The sequence below is a fragment of the Thermobia domestica genome, chromosome 13 (genome assembly GCF_964235325.1).
Source record: "Thermobia domestica chromosome 13, izTheDome1.hap1.1, whole genome shotgun sequence".
NCBI classification, from domain to species: Eukaryota; Metazoa; Arthropoda; class Insecta; order Zygentoma; family Lepismatidae; genus Thermobia; species Thermobia domestica.
In genome coordinates, this window is record NC_137466.1 from 88459600 (window position 1) to 88484304 (window position 24705).

Genomic DNA, 24705 nt, shown 5'->3' on the forward strand with positions numbered 1-24705 from the left:
TATACTCACACAGGTATATTGATTTACTCAATTGTAAATTTAAAAATTGCATTTCTTATATTAACATTTCCTATGTTAATTTAGCTTTATTTAATAGTGCCTGCGTTAATAATTTGTTTTATTTAGGTTATTTAATTTGATGTTGAGATTTTTTTCTTTTCCATTCCCTCATTTGACATATTTGTTATTAGATAGGTGGACAAGAAATAACATTCGTTTTGAGGTAGTTACAACCTATTATATTCAGAAATGTAAAAGTGTATGAAATTTACACGAAGTGTGTGTATATATTATAGTTTCTACGTAAGTGCAATGCATAATAATAAAAAGTTTCTACGTAAGTAAGCATAAACATACAATGAAATATACATCGGTTTGAAGGATATTTTATGCAGAATGCAAATTAAGTTACAGAAGTTATCTATATCGGCAACAATGGGATGATACTTTACGAAATGTTACGTAAATGAAACAAACCAGGCTTTCCGAATGTTCATTTCATGCTCAACCCGATCTAGCTTACTGTGACTTCCTCGCTCGACTATTTAATCCATCCATCAATCGTGCAGTACCATTCTTCTGTCCATTCTCGTTGTGCAGGTGGGTGTTCAGGATTACTCACATGGAGATTCAGGCATCCTTACACATTGACAAGAAGAAAATACATACTATGTTACATAGTCGCCTAAACATATGGAAACTTTCAAGTCGTTGGATTCCACACAACTTGACCGAAGCTCAAAAACAGCCTCTTGTCAAGCGGTGTAAAGAAATGCTCAAAAAATTAAACCGAGGTCAGTCAGATTTGGTGTACTACATCGTTACAGGGGACGAAACTTGAATTTATTCATACGAACCTGCAATTAAACAGCAGTTCACTGTTTGAGTGTTTCAAAGTGAGCCGAAACCAACAAAAGTTGGTGGTTCCAGAAGTGCTGCCAAGCAAATAATTGCTTGTTTTTTCGGTTATACCGAACATGCGGCACTATCATTTTAAAAGATCGAGGAGCCCTAAATAACTTGAGTGTTATAAATTTGTTTGTCAGAGTTGCATAAAGCAAACCCAAATTGTCGCATCATTCTTCACCACGAAAACGTCAGTTTCTATTCATCACACTAAACTTAATTTTTTGTCCAGTAAACATGTCGACTCTCCGAACTCACCTAATGACTTCTTTTTGTTCCCACACATGAAAAATAAGAAGCATAGTGAGCAATTTGTGTCGTCTGAAGCAGTTGTTGACGCATTCCAAACAGAGGTTTCTGAGATAGCAGCCCCAGAGTGGAGAAAATGTTTTCAAACTGGTTTGTGCATATGCGAAAGTGGATCGATCGATTACTGATTAATACTATTAGAATAAAAAAACTAAAACCATTTCCAAAATTTCACGTGTCTTTTTTTGTGTTGATCACAAGGACTTTTCTAGCAGGCTTCGTATCACGGAAGCAGTTCAAGCTCCCATAAATTTAGTGTATTTTTTAAAAATGCATAAGGTAGTAGAGTGTAGGCATGCATATCCTACATGAATAAGGAAAGTGTAGGCATGCGAACTATTGTTGATTCTATTTTAAGATGAATAGAACAATTATTAATATTATTGGGTGTAATTGCTAGAATATTACCAAACTAGGTTCGGGCTTCGTCTGTTTGCATTAATAATTTACCCCATGTCCTGCCCGGCCTTATGATTGAAAGTATTAATACACCGGAATATACTACAAGATATAGCCGATACTTGTTTTTATTATTATTATTATTATTATTATATTTATAGATTTTTTATTACTATTTTATTAGTTATTTGAATTGTATTTCAAAGCAGAAATATAGGTCTTAGTTTTCAGTGTGTAACATAATAATACATTGTAGGTTTGAAACCTTATTCGTGCACACGATGTCGGAGATTGTTCAGCCGAAAGTATCACTTGGAACGTCATATTATCCAGACAGGTTGTGACGGTACTCCTAAACCAGCCCACCCATGTCAGGTAAGTTGCGATTAAAATAATATATTTCTTGTAAACTATATTTGTCTTAAATATATTGATCATAATATGTAAGAAACTCAGTTTGGGGTATCTTATAAAATATAATTACACTTTCTTCAGGACGTAAATTAAACTTGCTTTGTTTGGTTTGGTCACTCGTTTGTGTCGACTTCATACTTTATCAGGAGATAGAATTAATGAAAATTCAAACAGTGAAAAATCGAACCCGGGCATCCGAAATACCATCACAGTATACTAAAAACTACTATGCCTTGTCCGCTTTTTCACACAACTACCTATTTCCTCTCATCGAGTTTGCTGGATACACGATGGAAATACGTGATTGGTTAGGGAGCAGACTGCCTTAGTAGTTAATGGATTTCCCAATCTAATCAAGCCTTTTTAATTTCTACAATATTTACTAAATTCACATCTATACTGTAAGCAAAATACCTGTTGATTCCTATAATTGCTATACAATTAATATCTAGATTTATTGTTTTTCTGACTGATATTATTAGAATTTTCTTTATTTCCTTATTACTAGGTGTGTGGACGAATGTTCAGTCGCAAGGACAATTTAAGAGAACATCTGAGAGCACATGCAGGCCAGGTGAAGAAAAAGAAGAAATTTTCTTGTGAATTTTGTGGTAAAGAATTCCACGGAACTTCACTATTGCAGGTTCATATCCGCACACATACAGGTTTGTTAATTTTAATGCTTTCTTTCATAAATTTTCTGCACTAAATACATAGTACATAGTTGCAATCATGATAGTAATGTTGAGGTATTTCTAATAACTTCCAATAATTGTTAACCTTGAACCTAATACTTCTGATACTTAAAGGGATAATACAAATCCGGAAATGAGGTAAAAACACATTGCTTAATTTCTTAAGAAATTTTATCAGATAATGAAATTTAGTTATTTAGATAGAACTTAATTTGTCGAATCGACTTCCTTGGTCCAGGATCGATATACGTTGCCTTAAAATCGAAGTTATTGCTCCAAACTTTATACAGGGTGTCCGAGAAGTCCTTCCCTGATTACAGAAATTGATAACTCAGGCTAGAAATAAGATAGAAATATGAAACTGGTGTTGAATTGTTTACAAACTATAAAAGTTTTGGTCACATCAGTACACTTCCACATGAGCACCCTTGGTAGCACATCTAGGCGATATTCAGTTTCCATCCACACATTAGCCAACATCAGTGGAGGGATCGATGCAACGACTGTGGTTATTCGTTGCTGCAGGGTTTCAAGATCTGGTACACGTGTTCGGTAGACCTCATCCTTGACATAACCCCATAAAAAGAAGTCTAATGGGGTTATGTCAGGAGAGCGTGGAGGCCAAGCTGTTGGTTCATCACGACCAATCCATCGCCCAGGAAATGTCCTATCGAGATAGGCACGGACGTCCAAACCCCAATGAGGTGGTGCACCGTCTTGCTGAAAAACGACATCGGGGCGATACTGAAGCAGCTGAGGAACAGCATACAGCTGCAACATATCCAGGTACACTGCAGATGTGATGGTATCCTCAGCGAAGAAGAATGGCCCGATAATTCGATCGTGCAATAACGCGCACCAAACATTCACCTTTGAACTGCCTCTGGTGAACTCCCTGACCTCCCTGGGGGGTTCTGAACCCCAAATGCGTACATTATGGCGATTCACTACTCCACTGACAAAGAATGTCGCTTCATCGGAAAAGGCAATTCGTCTGAGATAACCATTATCGTCCTCAATACGTGATAGCATTTCGACCGCAAAGTCATATCGACGTGTACCGTCGTCGGGCAACAAGGCCTGAACGAGTTCCACTTTGTAAGCACGAAACAATAAACGTTTGTGTAAAATGTCATGGATAGAGCTTTTTGGCATCTGTAATTCACGTGAGGCCCTGCGCACCGATTTCTTAGGACTTCTCAGAAAAGACTGCCGCACAGCCTCCACCGTGTCTGCTGAGGTTCTTGGTCGACCAGACCTCGGAAGGTCAGCAACCGACCCTGTGTTCTTGAACTTCTCATACCAGGCTTTAATGCTCTTGACATCAGGTGGAGTCCTCCCAAATGTTGTCTGGAACTGTCTCTGCACCATGGTTGGTGATCGTGTCTCATGGTACCACAGGACACACTGTGCCTTCTCCTGATTTGGTTGGCATGGCTTCTTGGGCTTCTTACTTACGTACTACAAACCTAAAACAAAAAAAATTGAGACTTGGTAAAACAGAACAAACCTAACACAGACAAAAACTTTTATAGTTTGTAAACAATTCAACATCAGTTTCATATTTCTATCTTATTTCTAGCCTGAGTTATCAATTTCTGTAATCAGGGAAGGACTTCTCGGACACCCTGTATCTGTGGAAGGATTAGTTTTTTTCTCCTGATTACTGGCTTTTTGTAAGAGTGTTTACCAATCTTCAGTCCATTTTTTAAGATTTTCCAAATATTGAGAAATTCAAAGAAAAGTTTCCTAGCAATAAACAATGAGGACTGAAAGTTTTATCATTATTGTGGATCCATGAATCAATGTAAATATTCCTTAATTAGCACGCACTGATGATGATGGCAAGCAGTCATCGAAACGTATACGAATAAATTAATAATACAGGTGCTTAAGTAGAGTTTGAGTAGTATTTCATTAAAAAGTATGTATCGTGACTGTTTATTTAATAAATGCTTTTTCATTTCATTTTTATTTTTTAGGAGAACGCCCCTTTATCTGTGAATTTTGTCAGAAGGGTTTTCCTTCTAGTGGTGCCGTGAAGAAGCATCGTCGAATGCATACTGGAGAAAGACCTTACGAGTGTAAAGAGGTAGGTGACAGCAACGTTCATTTTTAGTTAGTGTGAAAGGAGTGCATTCAGCAGTAAATTGCAGTATTTCCAGAAGTATTTATCAATAACGGCCTCTGAAAGTGTACCTGAAGTATAAACTAAAGTTGCATCTGACGTGCATATTCAAATATGCAGTTAAGGATAGTTATCAAAATAATGTAAACACCACGGACATCAATACGCAGTCTATATATTATATAGGTTAGCAACGCTATACATTTGTGCACTGACTATTACTGTTGCATGGGTAGTGGTGATAGTACTTGTTTGGTTTCTCTGTTCAATTTTTCTTTTTCTTTCAGTGTTTTACTCCCCTATCTGATGAAGTGTTTTAGCGATTTTTTTTTTTTTTTTTTTAAATAAAGTAATTCATTATATGTATGTGATCAAAATGGGCTGCTGCTATTTCTTGGTAATGCATAAAAGTAAAGAATATTGAATGCTAAAAAGAAAAAGTTACGAACGTACCACTCAAATTGACCAAATTGTCTTCACTAAGTTTAAAGACCCATCGTTTTATATTATTATTATTATTATTAGGGATAACAGGAAAGATAAAATCAATAGGAAAAAACAAAAACGCTGCCTAGACCTACAAATTCAGATACATTTTTCTCCTTCACCGTGTAAGACAGAGAATTTATTTTTTCCGTCTAAGCGATATCTTCGTGTTTCTACCTGGTAATTTTATCTTTCCTTTTCTTTATAACCAGCCCAAGGAGCCCAGTGTGCTGTGAAAATTAGTGGAGATAATTTGCCCAGTTTGAGAAGTAAGTTCGTAAATCCTTTTACTGCGAACAACTTTGTAATCAACCTCCAGTAGAGACGGAAATTATAAGAGCTTAGTGAGCGCATTGCTCTTTCAAAGCTAAGTTCACCTGAACGACTATTGAAAAGGATCTAGTAGCTTTGTAGGGTTTATTTAAAGTTTATTTTTCCTTTCATGGGTAGGAAATTATATTGAACTGAATTCCTTTCCGTATTAAGTAAAAATATTGTAATATGTATGATTTGTTTTCAGTGTTTCTCTAAATTTGCTGCCAAAGAAACCTTAAATAGGCATGTGAAGACGCACACAGGAGTAAAGCCTCATGTTTGTCAGTATTGTGGAAAAAGTTTCATTCAAGCCTCTCAACTTAGGGCTCATATATTTCATCATACAGGTAAGATAATTGTAATAACGTCTAAACCTGAAAGAGGCGATAACAGTTAATACTAACCTTGAAAATTTTGAAGAAAGAAAGGAAAAAAAAAAAAATCAGTGAATTGAATAAGACGATTAATCCAAAACATACATACTGTAGGAAGATAGTTATTTTTCATCGTATCCCTATGATGATTTAATTTTTCACATTTTTATTCTCGAATACTTTTAGAATTAAAATATTAAATAAGAAAACTAACTCGGAAACAAAAAAGCATTAACAAATTTTCAAGATTATTATTAATTATGATGTTGTAGTGTGAATAAATATTTATAATTGTTTCTGTACTTACGCGTTGAAGTTAATTCAGTTTCACAAGTGATAATGTAACTGAAGAAAAAACTGTTATGACCAAGGGTAGGATCTTTAGAGGATAATTTTCATAGGAAAAAAAAAAAAAGGGGGGAAAAGGTGCTAACTCCGTAATCTATTTAGCAATTACTCTTTTATCTAATAGAAAACAACAGAAACTACGTAATCCCTATATCATATATATCTATATAATGAGTAGACTTCACATCTATATTAGTTTTCACCACAGAAATATATGTACTTGACAACATTAAACACTTCCAAGGTGCCCTTCAGACTACGGGAGACGGATGATTAAGGCAACTGAATGATGATGGAAGAAGTATTGGAATGATAATGTGGGAGGAAACGGGAGCGCCCGAGAAAACCCATGGACACTGTTGTCCACCATAATCTTACTTGCCCGGGAATCGAATTAGGAACCCCAAACACCAGAGGTAAGCGCTCTACCACTGAGCTACCGTACCCCGATAAACACTAACAGTGAATGACTACAGACCAGAGTAAAATTTTGGAAAAAAGAGAGAGAGAGAGAGAATCGTTTTGAACCAAGAATAATGATAGGTAATATAAACAAATTGAAACTGAAAATAACAGTATCCTGCATAAGAGGTTTCTAGCGTCTATTATTGTGTTGCACACACAGAATAACACAAAATAAATTAACTAAAATAAAATTCGATTTCTAATGCAAATCATTGGAATAAAATTTTAAGAAATAGCAGAGAAAAGGAATTAGAGGCAGATTAAGGGGATAAAGGGGTAAAAGTCCCCCCCCCCCAAAAAAAAAATGGGATATGATCTAACTCCCTCGTAGCGTAATCGCTAACACTCGCCTTTAGTACGAGCAGTTCCGGATTCGATTCCCGGGGAGGACACAAGGTCGAAAATGTGTAAAATGTTTTTGCAGGCCAACCATCGGGAATGAAGTTCTCATTAAATCCAAGTAAATGCCGGGATGGTACCTAACAATTTTCACAGGGTGTTTTCTTCCTGTCCCATTCCTTTCTTCTTCCCCAAGTAGTGTGATCGCCGAGGGACGTCATTTCTCATATATGATGGGCTGATACCGAAAGCGCAGAAATCTCATTTGGAGGCAACATTTAGCACATTGGGTACTTTTAGAATACCCTTTTGAATTTAAAAGAAATAGAGCGTAATAAAAACCCTAATCTTAGTCATGACGAAATGTTACCTCTCTAACTCGAATGAGGGCTCAAAATTATTTTTGAGTAAACTATATCAAAATACACTTTTCCGTCGGTTTTACAAATCTTAATTGAATGGATATCGGAAACAACGAACAAAATCTGGAGCAGCCACTTCAGTTTAAAAGCTCAAATTTAAAACTAAAAATTTTAAATGTTGAGTAAAAATTGTTATATTTATAGTGTGTTCGTATTTTACACTATCAAATTGGATAGTGTGCTTAATTCAAAGTACATTACTGTATTATTTGTCTTCCTTTCGCAATGCAATTATGGATATTAGCCATTACAAACTCAGTGTCGGAACTTATGGATAATCGACATCGGACCACTATTATCCCCTTTTTTTCGTTAAAATAAGAGGGGGTGGAATCATTGCTTTTTTAATTTGCGCATATAAAATTCAATATACTTTAAGTGTTACTTACCTGAAATCGTTTTAAATGCATCACAATGAAACACTATCTTGTTATTCATTGCCAGTTGTTGTCTATTTGTTATTGTCAACTTTCAACATCAACTGTTTATCAGAATTTCGTGTTTTGACAATTTGTTAAGGTTTCGAATCAGGGAAGTTCGCGTCCTAACAAATTGCCAAAGGTAATCTTAGCAGCTTCTTAAGCACACCACACAGCAGCATAACATTTTCATAGTATTTTAATTCGAATGTATAAGGTTTGAGACCTAACTTCACTTCAGTTACGAAATTGTATTAAATGATTTGGTTAACAGTGTATCACATAGATTCAGTTAATTCAATTGTAGAGATTGATTATTTATATTGAGCCAAAATGAATGTAAAACTGTACCACGCATGCACAACAAATTGCCGTGAAATTGCCACGAGCCAAGCAACATTATCGTTAGTCGCTAAGTAGAGTATTGTAGTCAAGCGTAGTCCTGCAGTCGAAACTGAACAGATTATGGGAGTAGGTTCATTGTGACCCTTTCCAACACTAAGTTCACGGCGTCAGGCAACGTAGAAATGTATAAAATATGTAGTTTTTGTGTAAAAGTAGCACAATGAACCGTATTATACGGAAATATGCAGCACAGAGACCTGTGTCTACCAGATCTACGCGACTAGCTAGAAACCGGCGTCCGATGAAGAGTACCTCCCGCTATTGTACGTGAATTAGCATATGGTGACCTCCGAAAATTTCCCACACAGTGTGCTATGATCAGCAAATGCTGCACATCGTAGGCGACAATTGTGATGTTTGCTCTGCTTGGATTACCATCCTATGGAGTAAACATCACACAATCAGCTGCACCATTCACATGAATGTACACCTTACGATCGTTCGCAAGAGCAGTGTGCACGTCGTGATACCGTGCCACGTGGCAGAGCAAGAAAGGAACTGCAGATGGTTGTATGAACGTCTTCTTGCAGGTGATCGGTGGAAGTTTGTTGTTATTCTTTGTGAGGTGTGGATTTGTCTCACAGACTGCGGTAAAGTTGTGCCATTATACATAGACCTGTTGATGGCAAAGGCAGAAGCACGTTTTCCCGCCACTTCGCAAACTTTCACAACAGGGTTCTTGAGTATGGCCGACTTTAAGTTAATGGCCTTCAAAGCTATAAATAAAAGGCAACCTTTTAGGTCGCAATTTGAGTCTCCGAAAGGTAAAGCGAAACGTCAAAATCAATACTGCATACTACCAGATTCATAACAGAAATGTACCAGCATGAAATCTCAGCATTGTACAGATAATAAGTGAACCAGGTTGAACTGCACCAAGACAAGGCATTCAGCCACACGGCGAAAATATCGCTGTATGGAAGAGGAAACTGGAATTTCGGCATTTTCGTTCCGTAACGTCCCTGTCAAGAGTCCAGATGCCAGCCCAATGGACCATTCTGCTTTCGACTTCTCAAGCAGCGCCTCTCCCATCGTCGAGTCCGCACCATCTCCGGCCTGTGGAAAGCCTGTAAAGAGGAGTAGGATGCAATACCCATGGTGGCAAGGTGCAACACAATCCTCTGCAATGGAAACTGCGACAGCAGGCAATAGTCAATAGAGGTGGCTTGCAGATCGAACACAACCAATGGCGGAAACGTGGCATTTACTAAGTAAGTGACACATTCAAATTCGACTCAATATAAATGAATCAGCATCTGTGTAATCGCAATGTACTCAGGGTTATAAATATAAAGACTAATATCATACAATTTTATACTTACTTTCCATTGTAAATTGCGCCGAAAACGAGTTAATTCACGATTTTATCACACATCACCCAAATTTCATTTAAACATAACAGATTTTTACCTCAGTGTCCTAAATGTAAATTTATCCTTTTAACATCATCATAACATCACCAAATTTATTTAAACACATTTCTATGGTAACCGTTGAATTATACCAAGAAATATTCTCAACAATGTAACGTATATGTTTTGATTATTGATACTGAACTTAGTTAATATAGGTATAAAATATGCATTCAGTTACTTTAGTTAATATAGGTATAAAATATGCATTCAGTTACTAAGTTTCATAAAATTCGTTGAAATGTAAATGCCGATCGTTGAAATTTATGTGCCTTAATGTGAGGGAAGTCTTACGCGCCAATAACATCAATAAAACGCTGTATGAATTAATTTTTAAAAAATAATAAAATAACTCTGAAGTACTTAACTACGGCAATCTTTTATACCTTAAGGACTCACATATTTTCGTGATTTGATGTTGAGTGGTTTCTTTAAATGTTTGAAAATTTTAAGTAATCAATGGAAAGGGCTAGTTTTAAACTCAGTGATGAACACTGTTTCAGATGTAAACATATAGTGAATACTCTGTTTCACATTTCTGCTGTTTTTCTCTTCGTCAACGAGATAAAAATATACTGTTGCGAGAGCTACGGTGTAATATGAATTATGAAATCTTGTAATCGTTGTAATAAATTACTCTTGATAATTTATGATTATTATATCCATGTTCTGTTTTGGATCACCGTTATCTGTGTTCAGAGACACAATTTCTACGTATTTAGTATGATTCTTAAGAGTACTTTTCACTCTGTGATTTGAATTTGTGCAAGAATTCTATATCTTCAGTTATGTAGATCTATATAAGAGGATCTAAAAGCAACTGTTCACTGGTCAGCACAATCTACAAAACTAGTTATCACAATTTTTATTTTTTTTATTTTTTATTTATTTATTTTTTTGTTATGTTTTGCAGTAGCAAGAAGAAAATCTTACATAAGAAGAGTTGTTCGAGGATTTACATCAGATAGTGTTTTAACTTTTTATTTTATTGGAAATACGCAAAAAAAAAAAAAAAAAAAAGTGCAAGATGACACTGAGAAGTGACAAGTTTCGCGTTGGGTTCCCAGAGCTACCGAGGAAGGGGACAGGGATTGCCGAAACAGTATAATAGATGCATACAGCATATATATATATATATAAATGTAACCTATAAGGAACATGGAAGGATATTTGTAGAAAGATATAAGCAAAAGTTTCGATGTAAAGGCACCCGCAGATTAATTACAACCACATGAATTATACTATGACAAACTAGTTCATGATTCTTTAATGTTGGAAACTACAGAAGGTTGTGCTGTTCATATCCAACCTATTTAGCAGCGTTGCTTCACCTGTGTAGTTGTAAGCAGAAAGCGTAGCTTAAGGGTGCCGAAGTATCGTTTTGTGTTAATGAAATGCTGCCGAAAGTGAATTGTTATTGGAAGGGTATATTATGCCTTTTTCACGCACATTTTTTGTGTAAATTATGTAGATACCGTGAACTTAATACACTATGAACCACTTACATATCTAAAGCTTGTAGACTGTAACATGAAGTTACGATTGAAAAACATTGTATCTTGACAAGTTTTTGTATGTATCTAAAACATGTAATCATTTGATGTACAGTCATATTCAAATGGGTTTTATAACCATATATATATTTTCCCACACAGTTCATTATTTCTACTTTTTGCAATAATTAACATGCACTATTTACAATATAAATAATTACACAGTTGCTAGTATATCTTAAATATTCAATATATTATCAATATTTGCATTAAATATCACAGCAAACTTACATATATCCTTGTAGCCTGTCGTTCTAAATCTTATATCGTCGCTAACATAAATAAACAAGTACCTAGATACCATTCGTTGCCATAACAACCAGTAAGTACAGAACTCAACATACAATCTTGGAATTATCAACATACAAATCGATATTCATCAGTACATTTCAAGTAACTTTCTTTTTCTTATAGTTAGTGCGATATTTAAAAGCACTTCTGCCCTTAAGCTGGTTTTATACAAACGTTATCGTTGCAATTTCCTATGTGTAAGCTCTAATTTGCTTATTTACTGTTAGGATATAAATATCTGTATGTTGCAAAATTGTTTTTCTAGGTGAAAATGGCTTTACATGTGAATACTGCGGAAAGGCGTTCAATCGTCGAGCGAGGCTTCATATGCATGTGAAGTATGTTCATGAGGGAGCAAAACCATATGAATGCGAAAGATGTACAAAAACATTCGTTCGGAAAGAAGACCTTGCCAGACATTCGATCCTTCATTCAGGAGTCAAAGGTAAATGAATACTTGATGTTGGCCTCTTTTGATCTTAATCATTTAGGAGTGTGGCTCACTGATCATTACCTATGCTTTAGTTATAAAGCATCAGAAGCACAGAGAGCTGGACTCTCAATATATATATATATAGAGAGAGAGAGCTCGGGGTTCGAATTCCCATCATACAATCACTTTATTGTATTTAACACTTTTGATTGTTGTATTTGATCAGGATTCCCACAGAACTGGAAAATCAAGGAGTCAGCGAATTTGATTTTTGTCAGGGAAAAGCAGGGAAATTATTGAAAAGTTCTTTAATGACTGAGAAACCAAAGTAGTCGTTCTCGATAACGAAGGTAACTTTAAAATAATGTCATTTGGGATTTAGAGATCATACAATTCAACAATATAGGATAATATGACGCATTAAGTTATATCAAGGTCTGTTGTGCCATAATTTGTGGTTAGGTTCTTAACTCTGAAATCAGTTGAGGTACAGCATCTTGAATCCCTTAATGTGGACAGTGTGTGACATCTTTGATCTTCAGAACACTGAGATACATACATCTTTTTAACCAGAGAGAGACGATACGAGGTTCTCAATTTGACCCATATATATATATATATATATATATATATATATATATATATATATATATATATATATATATATATATCCAGGATCTGATGATCGTCATTGGAGCTAGACATGAAACTCCTCAACGGTTGATAGTGTTAATATCGTAATTAACTGAATTCATTGTGTCCATGCTCACGTATAACTCCAGTTCAAGATGTACTAATTTTGGTTATTGTTTTTCAGTTTAAAAGAGCGTGGGAGACCCGGGTTCGATTCCCGGCGGAGCTCATGTGGTTCGGATTCCACGTTAATCAGTAGGTCCACGTCTCATATAGCCTCGCTGCTGAAAGGGACGCTAAACTAAAATCAACTCAACTCAGTTTAAAAGAGTGTACTTTCTCTCAGATTCTATTTAAATTTTGTCAGCATCTAATAATAGTCCTTGGAGTTGGACTGTGAAATTCCTCAATAACTGACAGTTGTAATACCTTGTGTATGTTCACATATTATTCCGTATCGCGTAAACCAATTAAAAAATATATATATGGATTTGAACACGCATGTTTTCTAGACCGACCATTTTATAAGAAGTTAGTGCCCTATCTTTAGTTTAGGTATCTAACTTAACTAACGGGATTACGAAAAAGTGGAAAAATTAAACAAAGTTTTGTCGGGAAAAAATCAGGGAAAGTCAGGGAAAACAGTTTACAAAATCTGTGGGAACCCTGTTTATATAATTTGTAACGTACCACCGTTACAACTGTTCATTTTGTTTTATCGTTTGCAGTTTACTGATTTTTTGTTTGTTTGTTCTTATTACATGTTTATGTTAATTGTTTTCTAAACAAAATTTGTATCGATTACCTGTAATACTGTTTTCAGAATATTTCTTAAGTTCTAAAAGTATTGGAGATCCTTGTAACTTCTGATTTTCTGAATTTCCGTTCTGCAATTGTTGAAATCAATTTTAATCATAGAAGAAAAAAGGAAAGAATATATATACACAAAATATGCTATGATTGTTGCATCATAGGTGTGAGGAGAATCTTGTTTTCAAGAACTATGAATATCTGCATTATAATTGTATATTATTGTTTATTTAAAACAAAACTTATTAAATTTCTGGCTCCTAACTCGATATTTGTTTTGGTGTGTGTGGAAGTAGATAAACATGATGGAATTAAAGATTTCGTCGTAGCCTCTCGTAATTGTGATAATGCGTTAACCTTCCCAGTTTTAACTTAGTACAGATAATTTCCTTTCTGATAATATCAAAGTAGTATTTTTGTGATAGGTTATATAAAAATTTGAGTAATTTATTTAAGGAGAAGTAAGCTGTAGTTGTTAGGCCTGTCACTCATGTTGCTTTATAGTACTGTGGAAGTCGATAATATGTGCCAAAACAATCCATTGTTGGTCAATTATTTCTTGTAATGTTCTTCGTAATCAGTTCCTGGACTTCTGGTTGAAATTTTTAATAACCAATGTACATTGTTACACTCTGGACTACAGGAGAACCAATCAGTATTTATGAACATACCTATTTATTATAAAGTGAAATCATACTTATTATTGACTCATCCATAAGTCTGGATGAGTGACGTAACACACAATGTACAGTATATATAGTGATGCTTGTTGTTTGTGATTGCATCATAAGGAAACGGCTGAACAAAGGGCACATACTAAGGGGAATACTGGGGTTTCAAAATTGATGTAAAAAATTGCAATATGTCACGACCTCGTCAGGTTAGAAAGATGAAACTCGGTATATAAGCTCATTAAAAGTAAGGGGATACGTGTCCCAGCGTATTTGTTTCAAGGGGGATATTTTCTACAATTTCTTTCTTTACATTGAAAGCAGTGTTGCCCTTTATTTGCAATCGGATCACGGGGAAACGATTGAACAGTTTGAAATGAATTTTGGAATATTACTATCTATGTCAAGCTGGTTTTTACCATGTTGTATTGATTGAAGGGCGTATCCGAAAGGGGCTAGAAGAGGTTCAAAATTTCAGCCAAAAGGACAATATCTTACGTGGTGTTTGTTATTACTTTTTAGTTGGTATGCACATTCTAATAGGGAGAGAAGGCTAAAATATTTTCCATGTAAGTACTTTTTTATTTATATTTAATTTTCGATATATACATACTCACGTTGGAATTTTTTGTTCTAACTATATATATATTAGAACTGTATTTTCATTTGACACTTTCAGCTCACAAGTGTCCAATATGCGAGAAGGCATTCGCCATGAAATCATCTCTAAAAATCCATCTCTTAACTCATACAAAGGTAAGTTTTCACAATTCAATTTACATTTTTAGAAAAAAAGTAGCTGAACCTTGTAATGCAACGGAAATTGTATTTTGGGAAACACTTGGCAATATTCTGTTTTACGTTGTCTTTTTATTATTTATAAACATACTAGCCAAGATGTAAAACATAACATATTTTAGCATGGGTCGCCACTTCTTATAAAAAGAAGAAAAACTTATTAAGGAACTAATTTTACTTCACGTATTTAGGTTCGTTGCTTTTTTCAATACCTGCGCTTGGAGGGGCTTTCTCTGGCTACACCAATACTGCAAGTTCCCAGTGGGATCTCACGTAGTTCGGAAGGGACGCTAAACTTTGCATCAACCAACCAAACCAATTCTGCAAGTGTGTACATTAGAAGTAACCATTATTTTACTGAGCTGCATCATTATTTCCGATTTGCAACAACCATATAGGAGAATTATTTTCAGAGGTTTCCTACTTGCATGCCATTATATACTGTTTACGGTATGCAACACGTATAGTACGTTAAGTAATGCGCTACCATCTTTCGTCTGTGGGAAATACCGATATGTTTTATACTAAGCACGTTTCTTTATGATCTATCTTTTCATATATGCTCATTTGGACCGACCTACCTTACGATTCCCGAAAATTCCTTACTTCTTTAGGAGAATTTCATGCTCTGTGTTTCAAAGATCCTGAAAACTCCGCTACAGAACTTCAAAGTTTAGTTTTGCAAGATAGCTGATGTTCATAATTCTGACAAAAGGTCGCTTTTGGCGTTTGTACACATAAGACCGTTTTCTTTGTTTCCATACGTAGAATAATTTCATCAAACGCTGCAATAGGAATATCAGACCAACCCTGTATATTTATAAAATGATTCATCATTCGAAGTAGTGCACACAGATAGCGTTTGACAAACGATCGTAATCTCGGTTATGCGTAACATGTATCTAATCAACAATCAAAGAAACAAATCAGCATTGCTCCACTATAATAAAATATGCAAATATTGTATTTAAGTGAAATAAAATGCATAACAACCGTTTTCCAAATTTCCTTTATCTTTGGTTACATTTTACAAGTAACGTTAGAATAGACGGGCAGATTTGAGAAAGTCTTTTTTTGATATTCGTGTATCCCTCTGTGGCAAAGTAGCTAACCTATATTTTCTCTCGTCCGTGATACCGGCTTTAATTCCAAGTAATAGTACCGTGAATAATGATGGTTTGGTAGTGAATACTCTACAAATTGTTTCGATTATTCTGTTTGTGTGTTATTCTTACAGTATGTGGCCAACATCTCATAATTTAAGTACTATTTAATGTTAATCAATTACCCATAGTTATTTGAGTTTAGTATATTCATCGTATTTCATACTTGGAATGATTACGGTTTTCGAATATGTTTTCGCTGAAAATACATTGGCATTGTAAGCTTAGTCATGCCATATGGTTAAGAAAAACTTACCAGATGGTTTCTATATAAGAACCTTTATTTTTACGTTCTTTTGAGCATTTTTTAATTTGTTTTTATTTTAACGTCATGTGTATATGTACATATTATGTAATGCTTTTTATTTACGCAGGAACCTCCTCGATCGTGTGATGAGTGTGGCCGTGCATTCATTCGGCAAGATTGCTTATTACGACACATGAGAAGTAAACATCGGGATATGCTGGAAGAAATTTTGGCCGAAGCAGAGAAGAAAAAATTGCAACAACAATTATTGGCTGCAACAGCCACCCCAGGGGAAAGCGGAACAGCTATGGCAGAAGGTGCTTTGGCTGATTCTGTTCGAGAGCTCCTCACATTGCTTGTGGATGAGGCAACGCTGAAAGCCTTTGGTTGGCCTGACGCTCCCGTGGATCGCTTATTGGAAGCTGTAATTCGTCGTTGTGGTCATCAGCCTGTCAGCGCAGATGATTATGGTTACACAGACAGGTTACGTGAGAATGCTAAACTTTTGTTTACCGTAGTTATTGATGATTCTGCTGTAAAAACACTGCTGAATAACCAGACGGTTGATGAAGTAATTCTTCATGTACTACGTTTGGCCAAATCTTAACAGGGGTTTTGAGTTATTGGATATTAACACAATGAGGTAGCATTTAGTAAAGACATTAATTATGAAGATATTTGTAAAAGGAAGCAATAAGTTGTATTTATTGCGTGAGGAACATAAGAGTGTTTTATGACTGTTCCGTAACAATAAGAGAACTCATTATTCTTAAACTTTTCTTGTTACAGGCAATAACTTTCTACTGTTAAAAAAGTTAACTAGATAATTTAAGAGAACACTGAGTGTTCCTACTACTTTGTCTTCCGAATACGCTTTAAACTCTTAAGACAAACCGATGTAATATACACTTTGCAAATACTCGCTCTAAGCTATGAACAGCCCTAATTAGCCAATTTCGTTAAAAAGAAATTAATATACAACCATTAGTTTTAAGTAATGAAGAACAATTTTTGTTTCGTGAGAGTGTTGTGCGTGTCAAGAATGAGTTCCAGGATAAAATAATAGCACAACTTTTTTTTATTATTATTGTTTACTTAGAATTTTTGTTTTCAATTAAATCTTTTCGAAATTCTGGTGCCTTAATCTGAAATCTAATTTTGATATGCATATATAGGAATGTGTGCAGATTTATATTATATTATTATAATTAAGTGAAAAGAAAAATATTTTGATATTAAAATACAGGTACTTGAACTATTATACTTAATTTGGACGGAGTTTATATACTTTCATTTTTTTTAGCAGACCAGTGAAAAGAGTGTTACTGGAAAGAGGTCTTTGTTTTCTTTCTCTAATCTAAATCTTTTGCGTTTATATGCTTGTTAAATTTTCCTCAAACAGTGTGTTTCAAAATAGCTGGAGGAAAACATTAGCATGTAATGTCGATACTTGTTCAATTTACCTCAAAACAATGTATGTTTCAGAATGGTTTGGGGGAGAGGGATATTGAATATGTAATGCCGAAGAACTTTAAAAATGTTAACTAGAAGTAATTTAAACACAACATAATTAACTAGCAGTAATTTAAAGTATAGTGTAAATTACCTTTTTTCTAAGTACGTACATAGGGTGGATCATTTATCGTGATATCCCTTTGTAACCATTAAACTAATAGACAAAAAACGCTGACATTTTATACCATGCAAATATCGGCAGGGGGACATTGTTTGGTATACCCCATGAGACTACAAGGTTAACAGTGTTGTCAGTCCAACATAAAGTTATATTTTATTTAAAAGTTTCTGTCCAGTACAGATCTTTCTTAGTCCCTTCCTTTTGGCATAAAAATTATGCTTTTTAGTATCATTCCACCAAATGCAGTCTATTCCGCGTCTCCTGCGCTCTCTTTCTTTCTTTAATGTTCTGTCACATCTCAAATAAGTCAGTTTCTTCTTAATGTTCTAACCAATCTTTTTCTCTTTTTAATACTTCCAATAGTGCTTACTCTCCTAACACATCCTCATTGGTTTAACTACTTTATCAATAAAACTAGTAAATACAGTGTTTCGCTCATTTTTACCGGTGCATCCTGAATCATGGCGTTTTGAACATTTACTTTGTTCTGCGTATTAACGCTGGAACTGCATTTTGAAGACTTGTAGTTAAAAAGTCTCTAAAACAAAAACCTATAAGTTGTAAGATAAATATTATACTCACTTGTGTGTTGATTTCTCTATCATAGATTTTTTTATTATTATTATTTTAATGTATAAATATTTCTACAGTAGTGTTCATTATTTAGTTGTTAAATGTTTATGCCTTGTATTTGAATGAATACATTATTCTTCAGGTGCCCTAATTTAGAAACAGACAAAAAAAAAGTAATAAAATATTTTTCCGGTTCAAACCAAAGGTTTGGATTGCATATATGTTTGAATGTATTCTGTTAATAAAGAAAATAATTGTACAATATTGCTATTCGTTTAGTCTTTGGAAAGTGTGAAAAATAGACATGAATTGTTCCCTTGAACATTATTAAATAAGTATATCGGTACATCAAACCCAGTCAAGTGGATATGAGTGGGCAGTTTAAGTATACTTGACTTGAATTAAGTGGAAAGTTTCTTGAGACACGTGACTTTTTTAAATAGTGCAGGTGTATGAGTTTTAGATCATGTTGTATTATGGGGATTTTAGCTGGTAATAACAGCTGAATAGTAAATAAGACTTGATATAGAATGATAGATTGTTTGAAGTAGTTTACTGAATAATAAAAATTATAACTTGTTACTTTAATGCGTAGTGTTAATTATTCCAGCCAGTAATTTCGTCTTGCCGTCCTGCAGCGTTCTTCGGTGGATCTGTTTTTCGGATGCTAGTTGCTACTAAATTTCCTTTACAGCTTGAATTTTTGAATGATTTCTTAAAGTAGTTTGGTGTAAAACACAAATGCATTTTTGTGTACCTAAAAAGAATTTGGATCGTTTGAATTATGCAAAACTAATAGTTTTAAATCAGAATAAATTGCTTGCACACTTTTAACATCCAATAGCACAGGTAGCGACATTTATTAGCCTGACTTTGTTATTGAAATTAGCATGCAGCACAAACCTGAGGCGTTTGCGTTTAATTATTAGGATATACAAAAATATATGTTGCACTACACATTATGATAAAAAGTTACAAACTTTATTATTGCGTTTTGCGTAAAAAGCGTTCGGTAATGTGTTAGTTTAAGCTTCCATAGATGTAAATGATGTTGATACATACGAGTAAAAACAAACACAAAAAATCTGTTATAAATATTTCGATTCAATTTAGAGCAGCTCCACTAGCATTTTTCAGACAAAATGTTAAAGCAAGTTTAATTTGCTAAAGTTTGTATATTAGTTCTTGCAAGAATGTGATAATTCGTTTTTCCTTATTTTATGCAGTATACTAAAGATATTCGAAATAGCTTTTTTTCTCAAACTATTTCAAAGCTTCAACATAATCTCTGATTCATCTATTATTTCTGGGGAACTAAAGATAATATGAAAATATTTGTAATATATTGATATGTGTCTATACTGGAAATTCATCCTCTTCTAAATCATATTAATGTAGTTTTTTTTTTTTATTTGAGTTTATATACTTTCGGCAGGGTAAATAATCCCATATTTACGCAGAGTGTAAGCCTGATTTATTATACATTAACTTATAGAAATTAAGGATGGCTTTGGTTTCAAAATCGTCATTTAAATAAATTCGTAAGAATATTATCACATGTTAGTAACATTTCTTCTTCCTATGTTATGCATGTTTTTGATGTGATTGCGGGTAGGTGCACAGACGCAGACACGAAGTTTTTCGGTGTTGACAACAACTCTGAAACTGAATGAAACAACTCTGGTGATGCTTGAAGTAAGTATTAACAAATTCTGGTTTAGAAAGCTACAAATAGTTGTAATAGAGTTTATATCCGGATCCAAAAAAACAAGCGTCTTGTCAAGCCATTTTTGAGTTAATATACGGTGCTTAGTCATGTACAAAACATGCTGGTCAGTTTTCTAAAATTAAAACTAAATAATGTTTTTTTTTTTTTTTTTTTTTTTTTTTTTTTTTTAAGTTACATCAATACATCGAATAGTACTTTCCAAAGTTATCAATACAATTGATTATGTCAGCAGCAATGCATATTGTAAACGAGTTAATAAAGAAACATTTTGTCTGTTTTTATTACGCCTATTAAAATATGCACGAATATAAAATTTCCTCGTGGTATGGTTAGTGTACACGCTATTGGCGCAGGAGACCCGGGTTCCATTCCCGACGTCTCATATAGGCCTAACCTCGCTCTCGAATTCAACTCTATACGAACACAATTGTCATTCTTTGTAAGAAGAAAATGTTTCCAAAAAAATCAAGTGGGCTACGGCTATGGACTTACAAACACTGCGGAGCAAAGATACAATATTTTTCTGTTGCACATGTTAAGCAACACGCTGACTTTCAGAACTCCGCGTGAAAATAACCAAGAATATTGCTGTAAAATATCAGTATCAATGTAATTTTAAAATCCATTATTTGAAAACATCATAGGCAAACAAAGGACTAAAGCAAGAATTTAAAATTTAGTTGTCTTTGTACCAAACCTGTATTAAGTATTTCTTTAGATATACTTAATGAGTAAGTTTATAACATTTGTAAATAATTAGTGAATCAAATAGTATTTGTAAAATTTATGTCTGTATCAATACGTTGTTACACTGTGTAAAAAATACATCACGTTACTGTATTGTTTGTAAGACTACGATAAGTAGAAGCACATCTTTCAGTTACGTTACGCGACATTTGATGATAATATGTTTGTAGGATGCAATAATTTTTCTGAGTTTTAATGTATTGATAATACTATCATCCAAAACGCACATCAATACTTAAATTACAAAATAATAAGTCTGTCCATTATATGATAAATGTAGGTGTTGGAAAGTAATGCAACAATTTCATCACTTCAGATAGATTTAAAGTATTTTTTCCAACTTATTTTCCCATTATTCAGAGATAAACATGAAGTTATATTGATTACGATGTGCCTTAGTATTAATTCTAAGTTTCGAAAATATATATTCTCTAAGTATGTAATGCAGTATTGGAAAAGATCCTGTTAATGTAAAGTTACTGGCGTAAATGCATTTTCAGTGGGAAGATCACTCTTTTAGAAGTACATAGTTTATGTATATGTATGTTGCATACTGTAAAAGCAATATTTGATTAAATGAAATTGTTAAACTTTAATGATGAAAGCAACCAAGTTCCTGTGGTTTGTTAAGTATTGTGTTAATGCAATATCGTCAATATTAAAAGATAATAATATATATATTTCGTATAATATACCTTAAAAAGAGATAAAAAGTTGTACAAAATCTTCCATGTCAATACCAAAATGGAATGCTATTAAGTTTTATTAGTAGTATTGTTGTGTAAGCTATATTTTTTACTATACTAGGTTTGGTAAATAATAAGAAACTGTGCTAAAATATACCAATATATACCTTAAGTTATCACATGTACTTTTTGAATAAAGAGTTGCACAGGATATTTTTTTTTCTCTCTTTTAAACCTGTAAATGGAAGCACCAGTAAATCCCGTGGTTTCAGAAATGAATCCAAATGTCAGCATATGAACAACAAAATAATATTTGCTTTCCAAGTTACGTGAATAAAATACACAGAGTGCGCGGAATTAACTCGTTATAGAAAATTGTTTTTAACTTCTTTTAATACTAAACGAATTTTCCTAAAACGAAAAATAATTTGTTCCGTACAATGGTAAAATTTATTATATATCTCATTTGCGTTATTGCAGATAATAGTGGTGGACCATGGCATATAACGTTTAACCTTGTATGAGCGAGTTCACCTTGCATCTCGGTACGAACTATGACAGTCAGTGGTACAAAGATTATGTGAAGTGTGAAAGGACCTCGTGCCTCGGTAGATGCAAGTACCATAAAGAATTGCAATGCAAAGCTAATGGCACAGGTTCTATATCATTTATTAGGAGACGCGGTCGCCCTGAACATCTAGGACTGAGGAAAATGTACAACTGGTTTCAGGAAATCTTCACTCGAAGTGAATCACAAAGACATATATTTCGGAAAGTGGTTTAACCCGACACACAATTCGAACTGTTTTGGAGAAGAGTTGCATTTTCGTCCATGGAAACACATACTGACACACAATCATAGTCAAAGTCGTCCGAATAAAATCTGAAAAATAAACACATTGCTGAACAAGACTGCACTTATTGTATATAAAAACACATTTACACGTGACGTTTCGATCTTCTAGCCAAGACCCTCATCAGACGTGCAAAAACACGTGTAAATGTGTTTTTATATTAAGTAAGTGCAGTCTTGTTCAGCAGTGTGTTTATTTTTCGGAAACACATAATTGTCAGGAATTATCGCCGGTACAATTATTATTATTATCGGCCAGGATGGGATCCGAGGTTGAAAGTTGAAAAAAAAATCGCCTGAAGATCACAGTCTAGTGCAGCATGACATTCACGAAAGTTGTGGGTCCATTCGTCATTCGGGACACAATGAATGCAGAACGGTACCTTGCTATGTTTGAAGATTATGTCACGGTATTGCGTCAACATGGGCCAGTTACAAGGACCTAATCTTTATGCAAGATGAAACCCTGCCTCACTTCGTACGCCCTCTCTGTGCGTGATTCGACACCCATTTTCCAGGACCGCTGGTTGGGACGTCGTGGCTCCTTGAATGCCCAGCAAGGAATCCTGCGATTTCGTCGTCTGAGAGTGAGCGAAGGAGAAAGTTTAACGCACAAAACCAAAAATTCTTGACGAATTGGAGAAACGAATCCACTAAGTTCTTGCAAACGTACCGTTGGAATATCTGCAGAAGTCTGTCGCAAACATCTCCAAACTTATACGAAAACTGATAATGATTGTGTTTGTGGAATTTTAGCAATGCGTAACAATTCTACAATTTTAAGGAATAAAATGCTTTTGGTTTCACGAAAATTGCTTTAAGTATTCAAAAAATTATGAACAATTTTCAATAGGGAGTTGATTCCCGCCGACCCTGTCACAGACTTACAATGTCTTTGGTATTTGAAAAGTGCTGCTTATATTATAGTGTCCCGAAAATGTGCCCTTAAATTGTTTTAAGCAATGGTAGCCCGTGACTATATCGAGCATGATTGCGTGGCGCAAAATAAAGTAACTATTTTCCTAGAGGTTTCCAAGCTAATGATTTTCTGGTGAACAGCATGTCGTTGCTTTATTTGGATTGGGTTGCGGAAACTAATAATGGATATATATATTAATTTAATAGACAAACCTGAAAAAAGTGTAACCTGCCGGATTAATATGGCGTTAAACCATCTTTCGCTCGCAGAACACCTGATAGGACGCGGAGTGGAGTCTCAAAGATCGTGGATGGTAGCAAGTGCAATATTACATTAATTTCCGTGAGAGGCGAAATTTGCGCTGGCTTCATGTCTCCTCAATTATCTTCAGGTGCATTTTCCCCTGACTTTGTCGATTCTTCCAGTTTTATTTATGGCAGACGCGACGTGCTTCTGCCTTTTTCTGTCTCTGTTACTTTATAACTTCTATTCGGCTTCAACTACTGTTCGTAAAACTTCAGCATGGGAGGTGTTCAGCTTCATCCCAATGTTCCTCAAACCACGCCGCAAGAACTCCAGCTGTGTGAATGAACACATTGTTATCCTGGACTATGGCGTCATTACCGGAAATGTCTAGATCATACGATGTACATGGCCCCATAAAATGGTGACATATCAGGCAATGACGCGACAAGACCCACTAAAAACCGGGATATTGCGGTCCAAAAGTGTAATGATCCCTTATCAGCGCTTTTGCTCTTGCAGCTTGACTCCGTATGTTCACGTCAGCGGACTATAATTGTCCACAGAGGTTGTGGGAGGTGCTATTTGAGTTCCTCCGTCACTTGCACCGCAGTTGAACAACGGTTCTGACAAGTAAACCTTACGTTTGGGTGAATCGAGTTGCTGACTGAGACACATATGAGAAAGTAGTACTAAATGTGGTCAGTATTTCAGTGAAGTTTTAGGTGCGAAGCTCCAGGGGTTTAGGAGATACAGCTACCAGAACATCATATGGAAGTACAGAATAGTCTTCATACAGTTGGAGGTAAAAGCTCTGTAAGACCTCTTGTAACGACAAAAGGTGAATAACAAATATATGGGTACATATTAGGACTAGGGGGAAG

At 34.7% G+C, this 24705-nt stretch overlaps 1 protein-coding gene across 1 annotated transcript in view; it reads left to right on the forward strand.

Moving 5' to 3' along the window:
• The window catches only part of LOC145668309 (uncharacterized), a 53468-nt gene extending 32925 nt beyond the window's left edge, over positions 1-20543 (forward strand). The window contains exons 13-15 of the mRNA XM_081736035.1: positions 11946-12125; positions 14907-14983; positions 16563-20543. Of these exons, the coding sequence (XP_081592161.1) occupies positions 11946-12125; positions 14907-14983; positions 16563-17042 (737 nt within the window). The 3' untranslated portion in view covers positions 17043-20543. The remainder of the gene's footprint in view (positions 1-11945; positions 12126-14906; positions 14984-16562) is intronic.
• Positions 20544-24705: the final 4162 nt, after the last annotated feature.